The 15457-nt window shown below is 45.3% G+C and overlaps 1 protein-coding gene across 2 annotated transcripts in view; it reads right to left on the bottom strand.

Moving 5' to 3' along the window:
* Nucleotides 1–14486, bottom strand: part of ZDHHC20 (zDHHC palmitoyltransferase 20) — a 48733-nt gene extending 34247 nt beyond the window's left edge. Inside the window, exon 1 of one of the 2 annotated variants that reach the window (XM_083498964.1) lies at nucleotides 10699–14486. In XM_083498964.1, coding sequence (XP_083355090.1) covers nucleotides 10699–10858 — 160 coding nt within the window. In that variant the 5' untranslated portion in view covers nucleotides 10859–14486. The remainder of the gene's footprint in view (nucleotides 1–10698) is intronic. The other variant, XM_083498965.1, reaches the window with a different exon arrangement.
* Between the last annotated feature and the right edge of the window lie 971 nt (nucleotides 14487–15457).

Raw genomic sequence — 15457 nt, 5'->3', positions numbered from 1 at the left:
CCACTTTTATTTCCCCTTAAAATTTCATACTCAAATGCAGCTTGTTTGTGTAATGATCTGACCACCACACTGCCAACTTCAGCTGGTTTACAAACCAACTTATTGACTTGAGACAAGATGGATCATACAACTTTGAGTCATTTTGTAGTCCACATGCTATTTGTATTGCAAAAGTATTGTGCTTCTTGAACAAACATCTATCTGACTTTTAGAAGACATCTGAAGGCAGCCCTGTACAGGGAGGTTTTTAATGTTTGAGGTTCTTTGTGTTTAAATATTTTGTTGGAAGCTGCCCAGTGTGGCTGGGGCAACCCAGTCAGATGGGAGGACATAATTAATGAGATTAGTAGTAGTAGTAGTAGTAGTAGTAGTAGTAGTAGTGGTAGAAACAAGTTCTCAATTTCAAAACAACTTCCCCAATTTCCATACATGGTCTACTTAAGTTCCTCAGAGTTGTTTTGAAGGCTACTGGGATATAAAAAATAACTTATTAAATGCTGCTTAATAATGAAGACAGAGCAGGAAAATACCAGTCTAGAGTATAGGAAATGAATCAGACACAAAGGAGATACCACACTTAGTATCCTGTCTAACGTAAACCCAGATGTTTCCTATTCTGCTGGAAACTGTACTGCCAATAACACACCTCCCCAAACTCAAACTGCTCAGCCGACCAGCCTCTGCTTTTCAAGTATCTCCCACCTCCCTTCCTAGCCTTTCAACAGCTTTCTTCCTTTAGAGGCTGGGCTGGATTGACAATGAATGGAAGCCAGCACAATGACTTCCAGTAGCAGTGGGGTTGCCCCCACCCTCCTGCATTTGTGGGAGGTCAGGGGGGAAACTCCAGAAAGAGTGCGTGGGGAAAGAGGTGAGATCGTTCTGTCTGGCAATTTGAAATGCTTGAGCAGTCAGAATTATCGCCATAGCGCTATGTCGAATTCCTCCCATCCTCCGCATTTCATACACAAATAATGCATGCAAAAAGAACAACGTTCAATCTTCGTACCAGTGTTTTTTTCCTGCAGCACAGCTGGAACACCATTATAAACCTGAGAACACTGGCAACCTAACTCAAGCACAGTACTCTGTTTACAAGGAACAGTAAAGGCAGCTTTCCAGAAACGAAATGGCATGTAAACAGTACCCTTGACCATTGTCAGGACAGCTGCCTGGAAGGAAGAACACCAGGCATATTACGCCTGCTGTCTGCCACACCCAGGCAAAGCGCTGCTGATTCTGCATTGCATCAGGTGACCATGTGAGCCAATGATACTTCACCAGGAGCTATAAACCTCTAGTACTTTCTCCTGCTGCTCTTTTGCTAAGCAACTTGCCTTCTTAACAAAGATTAACCTAGCTCCCTGTGTACTCACTGAGGTGCCCACCAGTGCACCTTCCCTCGGCCACTGACTTTGGTCAGTGCTTCACATGCTGCTTTGACCATGTCTCTGTCCATCATCACCAGGAACTGTCTTGCTCACTTGCCAGCCTTGACGATTATCACTGTGTTCTGTAGTAGTGCGCTGAGACATTCGCACCCAAACACAAACGTGGTAGTCCAGTAAGAAGAATTAGGGTGCTACACTGAGATCCTAAGTAGTCTTCTCTGGCAGTGTCTCAATGAATTCAAAGAGCCTGATCTCATATGTTTACTCAGAAGTAAGTCAAAGTGAAGCATGTACAGAATTAGAGCCTCAGTTACCTCTAAGAAAATTTGATAAGGCTTATGGTCATTACTGTCCATTTCATTTAACTAACAGCATATGAAAGAACTGTGTGCGAACTATTGTAGCATTGCACAATGTACAAGCTACCAATAAAAAGGAAAATACAAGCCACAAAAACAAGCACATATTTTTACTTTAGTAATTCTCCTGACAGGCAAAGGAAAGAATATAGCATTTAACATTCCGAGTCATTACAAATTTCAGAGTAAACTGTCTCCAACCTTCTTTTTGTCCCCTGCTGCAAAGTGCCCACATTAATCAGCTTCTGCCTGGGACTTTTACACATCACAATAAAATCTAAATGTCAAGTGCTTTATTATAAAGAGTAAAAAAAACCTCATCATAGTGCATGTCACATGCAATGATTTTTGACTGGTAGGAAAACAGAAGGCTGCCAGGAAGAAAAGCAAAAAGGTTTTCCTGCTCTTGAAGGTCAGATTTTCCTTTTCAATAACTTCATCTATAATCTCATGCGTATATTATCACACAGTGTGTATTAAAACAAGGGGGCACTTTCATTGGGCTAAATATCCAAATCAGCAAGTTATGGGCAGAAAAAGAGTTGCCAGAGTATAGTACAAAGTTCCCACCTGGTAATGGGAAAGAAAAATCTGCATGGGTAGTGAACTCTGTATCCCTAATGCTAAGTTAGGAGATTGATCTAGTGTCGGAATGTAGTTGGTCTCCATTTTCCATCAGCATGGCCAATGGTGAGGGACAGTGGGAGTGACAAGCAAGTGGCATTGGGAGGACCACCAGTGCCTGGGGCCGATCAAAGTTGCTGAGCTTTTTGTCCATGTGGTTCAGCACACTTGCAACTACAGGTATCACTACTGTGTGTTATATTAGAAAATCAAGAGTACACCAGTTACTTTTTATGTATTTATTTATTTATACATATTTATATTTATATTTAAATACCACCTTTATCTTCCAAAGATCTCAAGATGGTTCCCGCCCCCCATTTCATCCTCCCAACAACCCTGTGGTGTTGGATAGGCTAAGTGACTGGCCCACACAATTGGCAGAAATGTCAGATAAGAATCTTTTAATTCCACCAACTGTGATTCTATCCACAGGTTTGTGGATGTGGCAGGTTGCCCTCTACTGCTTTCAGAATTTTAATCTACTTGATGCAAGCTAACCTGGTGAAGATATTTTCACATTGACAATTTATTCTTGAAATAAATTGCTGGCAAATAATAATAAAGGGTTGGGCATCCGCGGGAAAATATTTTGGCAATCTCATCCACCACTGAACCGTCTGTGTTTTGACTATATGCGCGTTTGGCTTTAAGGATGATCCCCAGAATGTAATTCCCACGTAAATTGCGAGCTGACTGTATCATTAATAGTTATTGTTGTTGGAAGCCACCCAGAGTGGCTGGGGAGCCCAGTCAGATGGTCAGCATATAAATAAGTTATGATGATGATGCCTGTCTATACCAAGCATTTGCAATTTGTAATGGAAATTATCCAAAACTAAACATTTTTCCTTTCCTTTATCCTCCCTATCTTAATCCAAAGCAACTACTCTATTCCGAATTTAAAAATTGAAAGTGTAATGCTGGTGGTCAACAAAAGAGGTTTAAAGACTGTCTCAAGGCAGATCTAAAAAAATGTAGTATAAACACTGACAACTGGGAAACACTGGCCTGCGAGCGCTCCAGTTGGAGAACAGCCTTTACCAAAGGTGTCATGGGCTTTGAAGACACTCGAACTCAGGACGCAAGGGAGAAACATACTAAGAGGAAGGCACGCTTGGCAAATCCACACCGTGATCAACTCCCACCCAGAAACCAATGTCCCCACTGTGGAGGGACATGTGGATCCAGAACTCCCCTGTGTGAGTGCCCGAGGGCCCTGCTCCTTCCTGCCACTTACCACCTGGCCCAGCGCGGGGCCTGAAGCCTCAAAAGGACTACTCTGCTGCCCAGGGTTTCTCCCCTGTGTGAGTGCCTGAGGGCCCTGCTCCTTCCTGCCACTTACCACCTGGCCCAGGGCGGGGCCTGACAGGCCTCACAAGGACTGCTCCTGCCACTTACTATCTGGCCCAGGGTGGGGGCTCACAAGGACGGTTGTTGCCACTGATGCTGCTACGGCCCAGGAGGACCCGGAGGGGTGCAGAGTTCTTTTTAACATGTTTTAAAATTTTTCTTTCCATTTGGTTTTTTTATATATGGGGGTGGGATGGATGTTTGGGTGGGCTTGGGAATTTGTTAGATTTTGATGAATTTGTAATTTTTGCAGTTTTTATTTGTATTGTTTTATTGTTCTCTGGGTTGTTTTTGTTTTTTGTTTTTATTGTTTTAAGGTTTTATTGTTTTAGGCTGCGAAGGAATAACATTAATTGCCATCAATGGAGGCTACTATGAGGCTTGGGATTGCTACCGTGGAGGGGCGAGGGAGGTATGGCGGTGGGGACAGATGTTATAGGCAAAGGGGATCGAGATATGGAAAGGCTCGTACCCCTTCCAATCTGCGCCCCATCCCGAGGGACGAGGGTAGGGTGAGCAAGGATTACTCACCTCCGTCACTGGTGCTGTGCAATGCCAGGTCTATAGGCAACAAAACCGCCACCCTGCGAGATTTCTTTATCTCGCAGGGGGTCGACCTGGCTTGTGTGACGGAGACCTGGGTGCACGAAGGGGCAACAGTTACCTTACGAGAGATGGCGCCCCCGGGTTTCTCCGTCCTCCACCAGTCGCGGACTGTGGGCCGGGGGGGAGGGGTGGCATTATTAATCTGGGAAGATTGTCCTTTCAGTGCTCTACCATCGCCATCGATCCCCGGCATTGAATGTGTTGGCCTAGTGTGGGGCTCCGAGGAGAGCTTGGCTGTCTGGCTGGTGTACCGGCCACCTAGCGCACCAGCAGCCACCCTGTCAGGCCTATTGGAGGCGGTGGCTGGCTGGGCCTTGGAGTTCCCTAACCTATTGGTATTGGGGGACTTCAACATCCATGCTGATGCCACTCCCTCCTCACAGGCTCTGGACCTGGTGTCTTCCATGGCGACACTAGGGCTCTCCCAGTTTGTTTCGGGCCCCACACATCAAGCAGGCCACACGCTGGATTTGATCTTTGGCGTAGGTATAGATGTGATCATATCTCCTTCGATGAAGGTGCCATGGTCTGATCACTACGCTCTGAAAGCCAGGATTGACTTTCCACCCCCACCCTGCTTAGCCGATTTGGGCTCGCCCGCAGAGGCTGATGGACCCTGATAGATTCCACCAAGCCTTGCGGGACCTTGCTCCCCCTGGCTACTCATTGACTGAGCTTGTTGAGGGCTGGAATATCCAGCTCCTGGCAGCCATCGATGAGATCGCACCTAAGCGCCCTCTGCGACCCCGCAGAAACCAGGCTCCCTGGTTTACCGAGGAGCTCCGGAAAATGAAGCGGGACCTCAGATGGCTAAAGCGAGTATGGCGGGGTGCCCGTGACGGAGCCTCAAGAACATCTTATAGGGCTTTTATGAAAACCTACGAGATGGCGGTGAAGGCTGCTAAGAAGTCTTACTTCTCGGCCTCCATTGCATCTGCTAGCTCTCGCCTGGCGCAATTATTTAGTATAATCAGGTCTTTAACGTCCCTTGAGGGACAGCCAAATTTAAATAACAATTTGACACACAGCTGTGAGTCATTTGCGAGCTTTTTTGTGGAGAAGGTCTTGTTGCTCCGCCATGACCTCCCTGCCAATTTGGATACAATAAAGGAACTGGAGGCCCCTCGACTGTCCTCGGGTCCAGTATTGGACCACTTCGACCGGATATCCCCAGCCGATGTGGACAGACTCCTCCGAGCTGGAAAGCCCACAACCTGTCCTCTCGCCCCGTGCCCGTCTTGGCTGATTAGAGAAGTCCAGACTAGGTGCGGGCCCTCCTGGGGGATATCATCAATTTGTCCCTTGGCACGGGGACATTCCCAGGGGAACTGAAGGAGGGAGTGGTGCGCCCGCTCTTAAAGAAAACATCATTAGATCCTTTAGATCTATCCAATTACCACCCGGTTTCGAATCTTCAGTTCCTGGGTAAGGTGATTGAGAGAGCGGTTGCTGAACAGCTTGGTGGGTTTCTGGATGAAACATCGGCTCTGGGTCCATTCCAGTCCGGCTTCCGCACTGGTCATGGGACCGAGACGGCTCTGGTTGCCCTAACAGATGATCTTCGTAGACAGCTGGATCGAGGCGGGTCGGGGCTGCTGATTCTTCTAGATCTGTCAGCAGCTTTCGACATGGTCGATCACGAACTTCTGGACCACCGCCTTGCTGACGTGGGGATCCAGGGCACAATCCTTCAATGGCTGCGCTCGTTTCTCTCTGGTCGGGGACAGAGGGTGGCGCTTGGGGGGGAAGTGTCATCACGCCACTCCTTGGTGTGTGGAGTACCTCAGGGTGCGATACTCTCCCCGATGCTTTTCAACATCTTTATGCGCCCCCTCGCCCAGCTTGTCCGGAGTTTTGGGCTGTGTTGCCATCAGTATGCCGATGACACCCAACTCTATCTGTTGATGGATGGCCATCCTGACTCGGCCCCAGACACACTGACCAGATGTTTGGAAGCTGTGGCTGGATGGTTACGTGGGAGCCGGTTGAAGCTAAATCCTTCGAAGACAGAGGTCCTGTGGCTGGGACAGGACAATATGGGATTGGGGGGGCAACTCCCATCTCTTGCGGGGGCGCAATTAGTGCCAGCACCGTCCGTTAAGAGTTTGGGTGTAATCTTCGACACCTCCCTTTCCATGGAGGCGCAGATTGCAGCTATAACAAAGGCGGCATTTTTCCATCTCCGCCAAGCTAAGCAGTTGGCTCCTTACCTCTCTCGCCCTGACCTAGCCACTGTGACCCACGCGACGGTCACCTCCAGACTGGATTATTGTAACTCGCTCTACGTGGGGCTGCCCTTGAGACTGACCCAGAAACTCCAGCGGGTGCAGAATGCTGCAGCGAGACTCCTTACGGGGTCTTCGCTGCGAGATCACATTCACCCGGTGCTATACCAGCTGCACTGGCTCCCGGTGGAGTACAGGATCAGGTTTAAGGTGCTGGTTTTAACCTTTAAAGCCCTATACGGCCTAGGACCCTCGTACCTACGGGACCGCCTCTCCTGGTATGCCCCACAGAGAAACTTACGGCCCTCAAATAAAAACATCTTGAAGGTCCCAGGCCACAGAGAAGTTAGGCTGGCCTCAACTAGAGCCAGGGCTTTTTCGGCTGTGGCTCCGATCTGGTGGAACACTCTGTCACAAGAGACTAGGACTTGACATCTTTCCGCAGGGCCTGCAAGACAGAGCTGTTCCACCAGGCCTTTGGACAGGGCACAGCCTGACTCCCTCCCTCGGCAATCTTCGCGGAGCTCTGGCCCAATGGTTGCCAGTGGCTTGAATTAATTAATTTTTTTTAAAGTAATATTTATTAAGATTTTAAAAATAAACATAGAATTATACAGTACAATTCAAACAAATCATAAGTAGTAATTTAAAAAGGATAGAAAAAAGAATGCAAGAGAAAGAACACACATAGAAAAAGAAAATTATATAAACAAGAGGAAATAACAATGGTTAGATATAAAAAAAAGAAAAACATAGAAAGTTTAAAATTAACTCCATCCTTCAATCATCCTTTATCTCATTACCTTGGTTCTTTGACCTCCTCACACCTCCCCTTTTGTATTCCCATTTAAAAAGTCCTTTCAGCAAATCCTTACCCTCTGTCATTTTTCATAACTCTGTGTCATCTCCTATTGTATATATATATTTTTAAGTGTTAACAATCCATACCTGCAAGCTCTTAAAAAAACATTTTACCAATACCACTTATTTTCCATCCAACATCATTTTAACATTCCTTAATTTTTGAATTAATTAATTTTAAAATGAATGATTTTAGAGTGTTGTTAGTGCTGTACTTTTGTACTGTTTTATTGTTGTTAGCCGCCCTGAGCTCGGCTTCGGCTGGGGAGGGCGGGATATAAATAAAATTTATTATTATTATTATTATTATTATTATTATTATTATTATTATTATTAACTGGCCTCCACAGTCACTTACGGATTCATTCTTAAAACCTTGTCTATGGAAGACAATCTTACTTGGCTACAGGTGATTGCCAAAGAAGAAGAAGAAGAAGAATCTGGGGTGCTAGAGGAAGATCACAGACTTAGCAGTCAAAGATTAATCCACCAAAATAAGTGCCATAAGCTACACACATTTGCTTTATGAGATAGTTGCTAACTTTTTGAGGTTCCATATGCCTGCTAGCTATATCTCCTGAGAATAATTAACTCTTTTTTACTGAATGAACATATAGTTTACAATTTTGTTTCAATATACTGTATTTATGTATTTAGTGCATAAATAAAGGCATTTATTTATGTATTTTGTGAGATAAAGATGGCCTAGTTCAGATATAATCATTTAGCACAAACTATGTTTTACTAGCCAAGTTATCCAAATAGGATTAGATCCTGGTTTGATATTCTAATTTGTAGGAAGTGTTTTAAGTCATAGTTTCAGGCATTATGGAAAGCATGTGGTTTAAGAAGCAAGAAAATAAATTCATAACAAAAGTAACCTAGTCCAACATCAGAAATGGTTTCAATAAAATAATCAGATCAGTGGTATCTTTGCTTTATGACACAGTATAGCATATATACTAGCCCTGTTTCAAATAGGGGACATTTAATGCATGCCACTTGCCTCACCCTCAGCCAGCCATAACTTCTGCAAAGTGCATACATCTAGTATGCACAAATGCTCTCTATACGATCTGTACTCTATATTTACAGGCTACAAACTGTACACACTGAGTCTATATACGGTGGTACCTCGGGTTACAGACTCTTCAGGTTACATACGCTTCAGGTTACAGACTCCGCTAACCCAGAAATAGTACCTTGGGTTAAGAACTTTGCTTCAGAATGAGAACAGAAATCGCATGGCGGAAGCGCGGTGGCAGTGGGAGGCTCCATTAGCTAAAGTGGTACCTCAGGTTAAGAACAGTTTCAGGTTAAGAACGGATCTTCAGAATGAATTAAGTTCTTAACCCAAGGTACCACTGTACATTAGGCTTATGTATGTGGAGTTTCTGCTTAGAGATGTGGATCAACACAATGCTAATTCTCCCATTCCCTTGCACACACTGAAAATCTACAGTGCTTAGGGGTCCTGCAGAACAGTGCAGGATGTTGTACTGGAAGCAGCAGGGAGAGGAGGAAATCGGTAGAATGCATCCCCCACCCTGAATCTGCAGAATTCCTCCAAGGATGAAAAAGCCTTTTGTGAATGAAAGGAGCCTTTCTGTTCATGGATGGCAGAACCCTATGTTTTTATTTTGTTTTAAGTTCCATATTGTGAAACAGGAATATTGAACCCTTTTATATTTTATTTTAAAAAATTAAATCTAGAGGAAAACAAACAATAAGTTTTTTGTAAATATTCCTGTATTTCAACACGGAACATTCACATATTATTATTTATAGGACAAAGAGCTTCAAGGATGGCTAGTGAAGTAATTCAAAAGTTTAAGAAGAAGAAAAAGAGTGGTCAAGGCTGGAAGCAATCATCTGCTCATTGGAGGGAATACATTCAAAATAATCTTAGCTCCTTTACTTTAACAACTCCTTACTTGCAATCACTAAAGCATATCTGCCATTCAGCAAATAAATATGCATGAAGCCTGTTTTCAAAAATCTATCCTTTCATCTCCTTTAATTAGCCTAATTGCGGGGACAAGTGCTGTTAAAATGAGCAACTTGTATTAAGTGATCTTGAAGAGGCACCCATAATCATTTCATGAACAGCAGAGGTTTAGACTCATGCTAATGTCTTACATACAATTGAAATTTATCTCTGAAATCATCATTCTATTTCTCTTTGGGGTGGTGTGTCTTATGCTAAACTACCCTACCACCCATAAGCATCAATTATCAGACCCTTCCCAGACTATCTCACCAGGAACCTTGTTCAATGTATGCTTTCAAAAGAGCAATGACAAGAGAAGCACAATGAAGCACTGCAGGAGTGCTAAAGGACTGCTGCTCCTGCCCGCAAGCTCTCCTCTAAAATTTTGTCCAACGAAAGGGACTCACAAGAACATTTTAGCATCAACCAAAGCTCCATAGGGTCATGGTTAATGGCAGCCTCAAATGAATTAAAACTGAAACAAAAACTTACAGGGAAGAGTGAAAACCCAAGGATTTTAGCATAGCGCAATGTTCAGTAACACCAGCTTTTGCCTACTAACAAACACACATCAGTTAAAGAGCAAGTCCCACAAAACCTAAAGCGTCCAAAATTTTAACACTCGACATGGGCTTCTTCAGGCTTCAAACCTATGCAAAACTTCTGATGTTTGACACCAAACAGGGGCTTATTTAGGCTACAATCTGAACACAAGGGTGCTTTCAAGGAAACGTGCATGGAATAGCACTGCTCCGTCCTAGAAATACCCTGTTGCATTCACAAATCAGAGCTGCAAAAGGGTGGATTTCCTCCTTCGGCTCCCTTCAGCGCCCAGCCACTTTAACAACCCGAAGTGCAGAGAGAGAGAGAGCGAGTGAGTGTGTGGTGCTTGCTACTACCTCTTTCCAGATTCATAAACGCAGCAGACCACCCAGGACAGACCCTGTGCATATGGCAGTGTCAGATATCAGGGCGAAAAAGAGGCAACAGGTCTCCCCAATACCCTTTAGCCACGAATAACCGCTGCTGCTGGGCTGAGCACCTCAGGGCTGCTGCTCAGCAGGGAGGAAGTAACGAGGCAGGCGGTGGCTGATTTGGGGAAGGAGGAAGCACAAGACTTGCCTTGCCACCATTAACGTTTAATGGACTTAATGTTCATTTTTTGTGGTGGTGGAGAAGAAGAGGGCCTCCACCCGAAACTCACCCCGCCGCCAAACCCCCATGACAGCGGCGGTTTCAGGGGCATCCCAGGAGGCGCCTTTCCTGAGCCCGCCCAGCCCGCTTCTACTCACACAAGCACAGCTCCACCACGTAGGCGTAGTAGGACCAGGCCACGACCAGGGCGATGAAGACCACGGGCACCCACGCCAGCACCTTCTGGCAGCACTTGAGGACGTGCGACGGCGCCATCTTCCCCGCCGTCGAGCCTCCGCCGCCGCCCGCAGGAGCCATCTGCGCCGCCGCTGCTGCTGCTGCTCCCACCGCCAGGAACCGCCTCTCGGCTCTCCGCTGCGGCGAAGCCTCCTCGGCCCGCCCGCCCGCCTTGCCAGCCAGCCACCCCCGCCCGCCCGCCCGCCTGCTAAGGGGGCAGGGCCGGCCGGCCTCCTCTGCGCTGCGACTCGGGAGGGCGGGAAGAAGAAGAAGAGGCGCCTTCGCTGCCCTCACGGAACAAAATCCTGACAGGGAAGCGGCAGAGGGCGGCGCGGCGAGGCGAGGGAAGGAGACGCAGGGCTCCTGAGGCGGACGGAGGACGCCTCCCTCGCTCGCTGCCCGAACAGGCTTCTTTGCACTTCAGAGCGGCTGCCCTCCTCGGCCGCTGTCGTCTCCCCTCGCGCAAAAGGCCGCCTCGGCTTCCCGAGAGCTCCGCTTCTTGTCAAGGTCACGGGGCGGGGGGGGGGGGCGAGGCAGCTCCGCGGAAAAAGCGCTCCCGCCCTCGGCTCTGCAGTCCTCCTCGCAGCCCAGGGAAGCCCACCGTTCTTCGGGGTCGTCGGAAGAGGCATTCGTGCACACGCACCCCCCCCAACAACCTCCTGGCTTAGTGATCACAAGATGGGGGGGGGGGAATAGATTTCGAGCCTCGCTGGTCCTGAATTTGCGCTTCAGCGAACGCTTCGCCTCAAGCGTAGGGAATGAGGTCCCTTCGCCCCCACCCCAATAAAATGTTTGAAGGGGCTGCTCCCCCCGCCCCAGTTGATGGGCACTGCCATTCAAATGGTATTTGAGAGCCGTCTGATGTGATCAATTATGTGTGGTGGGGCTTACCTGCTCTCCCCCCCCCAAAAAAAAAATTTCATTCAACTGACCCCTGACCCCAAGTCTTTCATTTTGTGGGTGCGTCTGAAATAGATCCTAGCTATTCTGATGAACAGAATTCATCATTCACCTGTCAAGGAAGTCTGAAAGGTTTTTCAAGCTATGGCCAACTAGCTCCATTCAAGAGGTACCATGGAAAGATCGTGGAATAGTCAATAGTGCCCGTGTTTGGCCCTGAGCACTTTATTCCACACACCCACAACCCATGGCTGTTCTATTCAGATGTTCTCTTATCCGCACTATGGAGCTTGCCCCTCAGTCCCCCACCAAGAGTGGAAGGGCAATGGAGAGGGTGAGATTTGAGTGTTCCTAAAATAAATTGGTTTGAGATTGAGGGGCAAATTGTCAAGAGACCCCTGCCTAGGACCTGTGATTTTCACAACCCTGTTTTGATTTTGACAATGCCAGCTAAGGTAGAAAGAAACCAATGTTTTCTTTTTCTCCTAGCTGTGGTTAATGAATTTTCATCCCTTGCTACCCTCATCCAAATTCAAAAGCAGGCTGACAGCTGAATCAGGTGAGGCTAAAACTGACAGACTTATGCTTTGCTTCACAGGGCTTTGCACACCCATCACACTGGAAGTTTTACATTTTATGTATTTTTAGCAGGCAGCTAAAATTCTCCATAAAGTCTTCTTACTACTTAGTTTCATATTGAACATTAATTCAAAGAATAAGCTCATGCACGTTAAAAGATAATAGTTACAGAGAGAAATAAAATACAAATGAGCATAATGGATTAGACTAGTTTATTCTTGCTACAGTTAGACACCACACATAAATTCACTTGTACATCCCCATCTATGCCTATTAAATTTCAAGCGCTTTTTCAAATCTGCTGCAATGAATTTAACAAGTTCTACGTGTGACATACTTGCTCTGACTGAACAGTAAATCTATTAATTTCTCATGATTCCCCTCTGAACTTTAACAATAATGGTAGAATACATTTCCATTGTACTTTCATATACATTTCACACTGCAGCAAAAAAAAAAAAAAAGTGTAAGAGTCTTCACTTCTGCTAAAAATATTCACCCTAGGAATAAGACAGAGTTGCAGAGTTTGACGTCAAGAGAATGGGCCTTTTCAGTAGTGGTTCCACATTTGTGGAATGCTCTTCCCAGGGAAGCATGCCTGGTGCCATAACAGCCTGATTTTGGGCACAAGGCAAAAACATTTTTGTGCCCCCAGGTTTATAGTCTTTATTATTTTATTTTCACGGTGTACATTGCTTTGAGGCACTTGAGTACAAAAATGTGAATAACGTAATATATAAAAATAATCACCTGGTAGCGTACACACACCATTTGCATATCAGAAATTAGAATAGCATCCTCTGTGTATCATAAGATGGCACAACACCTTGGCCAGCCTTACTGGAAAGAAGTGGTCTCATCTTCAAAGAAGCTGCAGCCCTGTTCAAAATATAAATTAAGCAGTAAAGGGACCAAAATACATCTTTGCTGGACTCCCTTTGGGACTGGAGTCTTAGCTGATAGTTGACAATTGGCTCCTATCTTAGCTTTCAAGGTCGTGTCGGTATACAAATTCCTCATGCAGTTCAAAAGCTTAGTATTGGTACCCTAGCAGACCGGTCTGGTCCATAGCCAGTTATGAGGTACTGAGTCAAATTCTCCTCTTACAACATCAGAAAGGCAAGATTATGTTACTAAAATAAGAGTTAGGTATGTGCTTTGACTTGTAGACCAGAAATAGTTTATTAAGTATTCTGTCAAGACCCCCTACACTTTCCAGTCTGATATAAAATAAATGTGAGAACCATTGCCTTAGATCAGTCTTCAACCTTTTCAGACCCAGGGTCCCATCTTTAACCCAAACATGTGTTTGGGGACCCTTTTCTTAATCTTTTACCATATATTATATGGTGGAAGCACTCCTGTTGTGACTTACGGTACCCTGGATCAGGCTGTGGCCTGATAGGAGGTCCTGACCTACCAGTTGAAGACCAACGGCTTTTAACAGCAGGGGCCCTCCAGATGTTTTGACTTATGCCTCGCATGACCCCCAATATCATATTGCTTTGCCCGCTACTGGCATGTGGCTCCCACAAGGTTGCTCATGAGGCAATGTGGCCCTCAGGCTTAAAATGTTCCCTACAACTGCTTTGCACGTGCGCACACACACAACCCTTTCTTTTTAGCTGAGGTGGGTAGGTATATTCAAGTTTATAGCACAGCAGCAGTTTGCCCATATACAACACTATCTTAGATAGAAATATGCCGCTTATTTGGTGCTGGGGGGGGGGTGCAGCTAAAGCAATTTTGGATCTCATGGGCCTTTGGAATAGGCACCATCCAACAGAATGCGACCAAATATTTATTCTCTATTACTCCACAGACATTTTAGGCCACACTATTTTTTTAGTGCCTAATCAATTTTTACAATTCACAATAACTGTTGGAATTGGTTCTCTTAATTTTACAAACTATTGGCCTGTCGTATTAAAGGTTACTATTGCAGTCTCGAGAAAAAGAGGCCTCTCTCGTGCTTAACACAGCTTTAATGCAGATTAGATATCTGAGAGCAGATGTAAGGGATCTCTACAAATTATTTGGGATGCACTTAAGGCTTTTTTTTGAGAGAGAATCATTATGCACACCTCGTATAAATGAAAAGACAACGAATCTGAACTATTTATTTTGGAAACTCTTTGGCTATAATGTAGAACCAGGTTTGCAACACCAGATTTATAATAAAATTAAGCACTAGGAAAGCAAACGGGCCAGTAAACTTCCAGATTTCTGCTTGAAACAGCAGAAGTCCAAGAATATTACTCTAATGCATAATAATAACAATAATAATAATATTTATTATTTATACCCCGCCCATCTGGCTGGGCTACCCCAGCCACTCTGGGCGGCTTCCAACAAAATATTAAAATACTGTAATACATCAAACATTAAAAGCTTCCCTAAACAGGGCTGTCTTCAGATGTCTTCTAAAAGTCTGGTAGTTGTTGTTCTCTTTGACATCTGGTGGGAGGGCGTTCCACAGGGAGGGCTCCACTACCAAGAAGGCCCTCTGTCTGGTTCCCTGTAGTTTGGCTTCTCGCAGTGAGGGAACCGCCAGAAGGCCCTCTGCACTGGACCTCAGTGTCTGAGTAGAACGATGGGTGTGGAGATGCTCCTTCAGATATACTGGACCGAGGCATGATGCTAGAGGGGCAGATTCTTATAATGCCAAAAAGCATTTAGACACAATTTAACAAATTTTATAAATCACTTTACCTGGCTGATATCAATCCTGCTAGGACAGAAATACAGAACTCGCTTGATACATTGGCTTCCCTGTACTACATGTATCAACAAACTTTTGCTGCGTTCATAAGTAGACATAGGAACAAACTATAGAATTGAAAATGGTAATAAAACTTTCTCAACTAGATGATTTTAATGTGGAATAGTATAAAGCATTTAAGGGGTAGATTATCCACCTTGCATGCAGAAGGTGCCAGGTTCAATCTTAGCATCTCCAGGTAGGCTGGGAATGTCTCAAACCCTGGAGAGGCGCAGCCAGTCAGTGTAATGACTTACTATAGGGCAGCTTCCCATGTTCCAATTAACTATTGCTTTGTCCATCAAAGTTGTATTTCCCTTGGAAGGCTAGGAAATCCCAGTTTCATCCCTCACTGGATATACTTAGTGTGTTCCTATTTTCAAGAGTGGAGCCTATTTATTGTAGACCTGTTTACTGAATATGTACACCTGTTTTAATTC

The sequence above is a fragment of the Podarcis liolepis genome (genome assembly GCF_965112155.1).
Source record: "Podarcis liolepis genome assembly, chromosome: 4".
Taxonomy (NCBI): domain Eukaryota; kingdom Metazoa; phylum Chordata; class Lepidosauria; order Squamata; family Lacertidae; genus Podarcis; species Podarcis liolepis.
The sequence above is the reverse complement of the archived record's forward strand: the minus strand, read 5'-3'. Positions and strand labels throughout refer to the sequence as shown.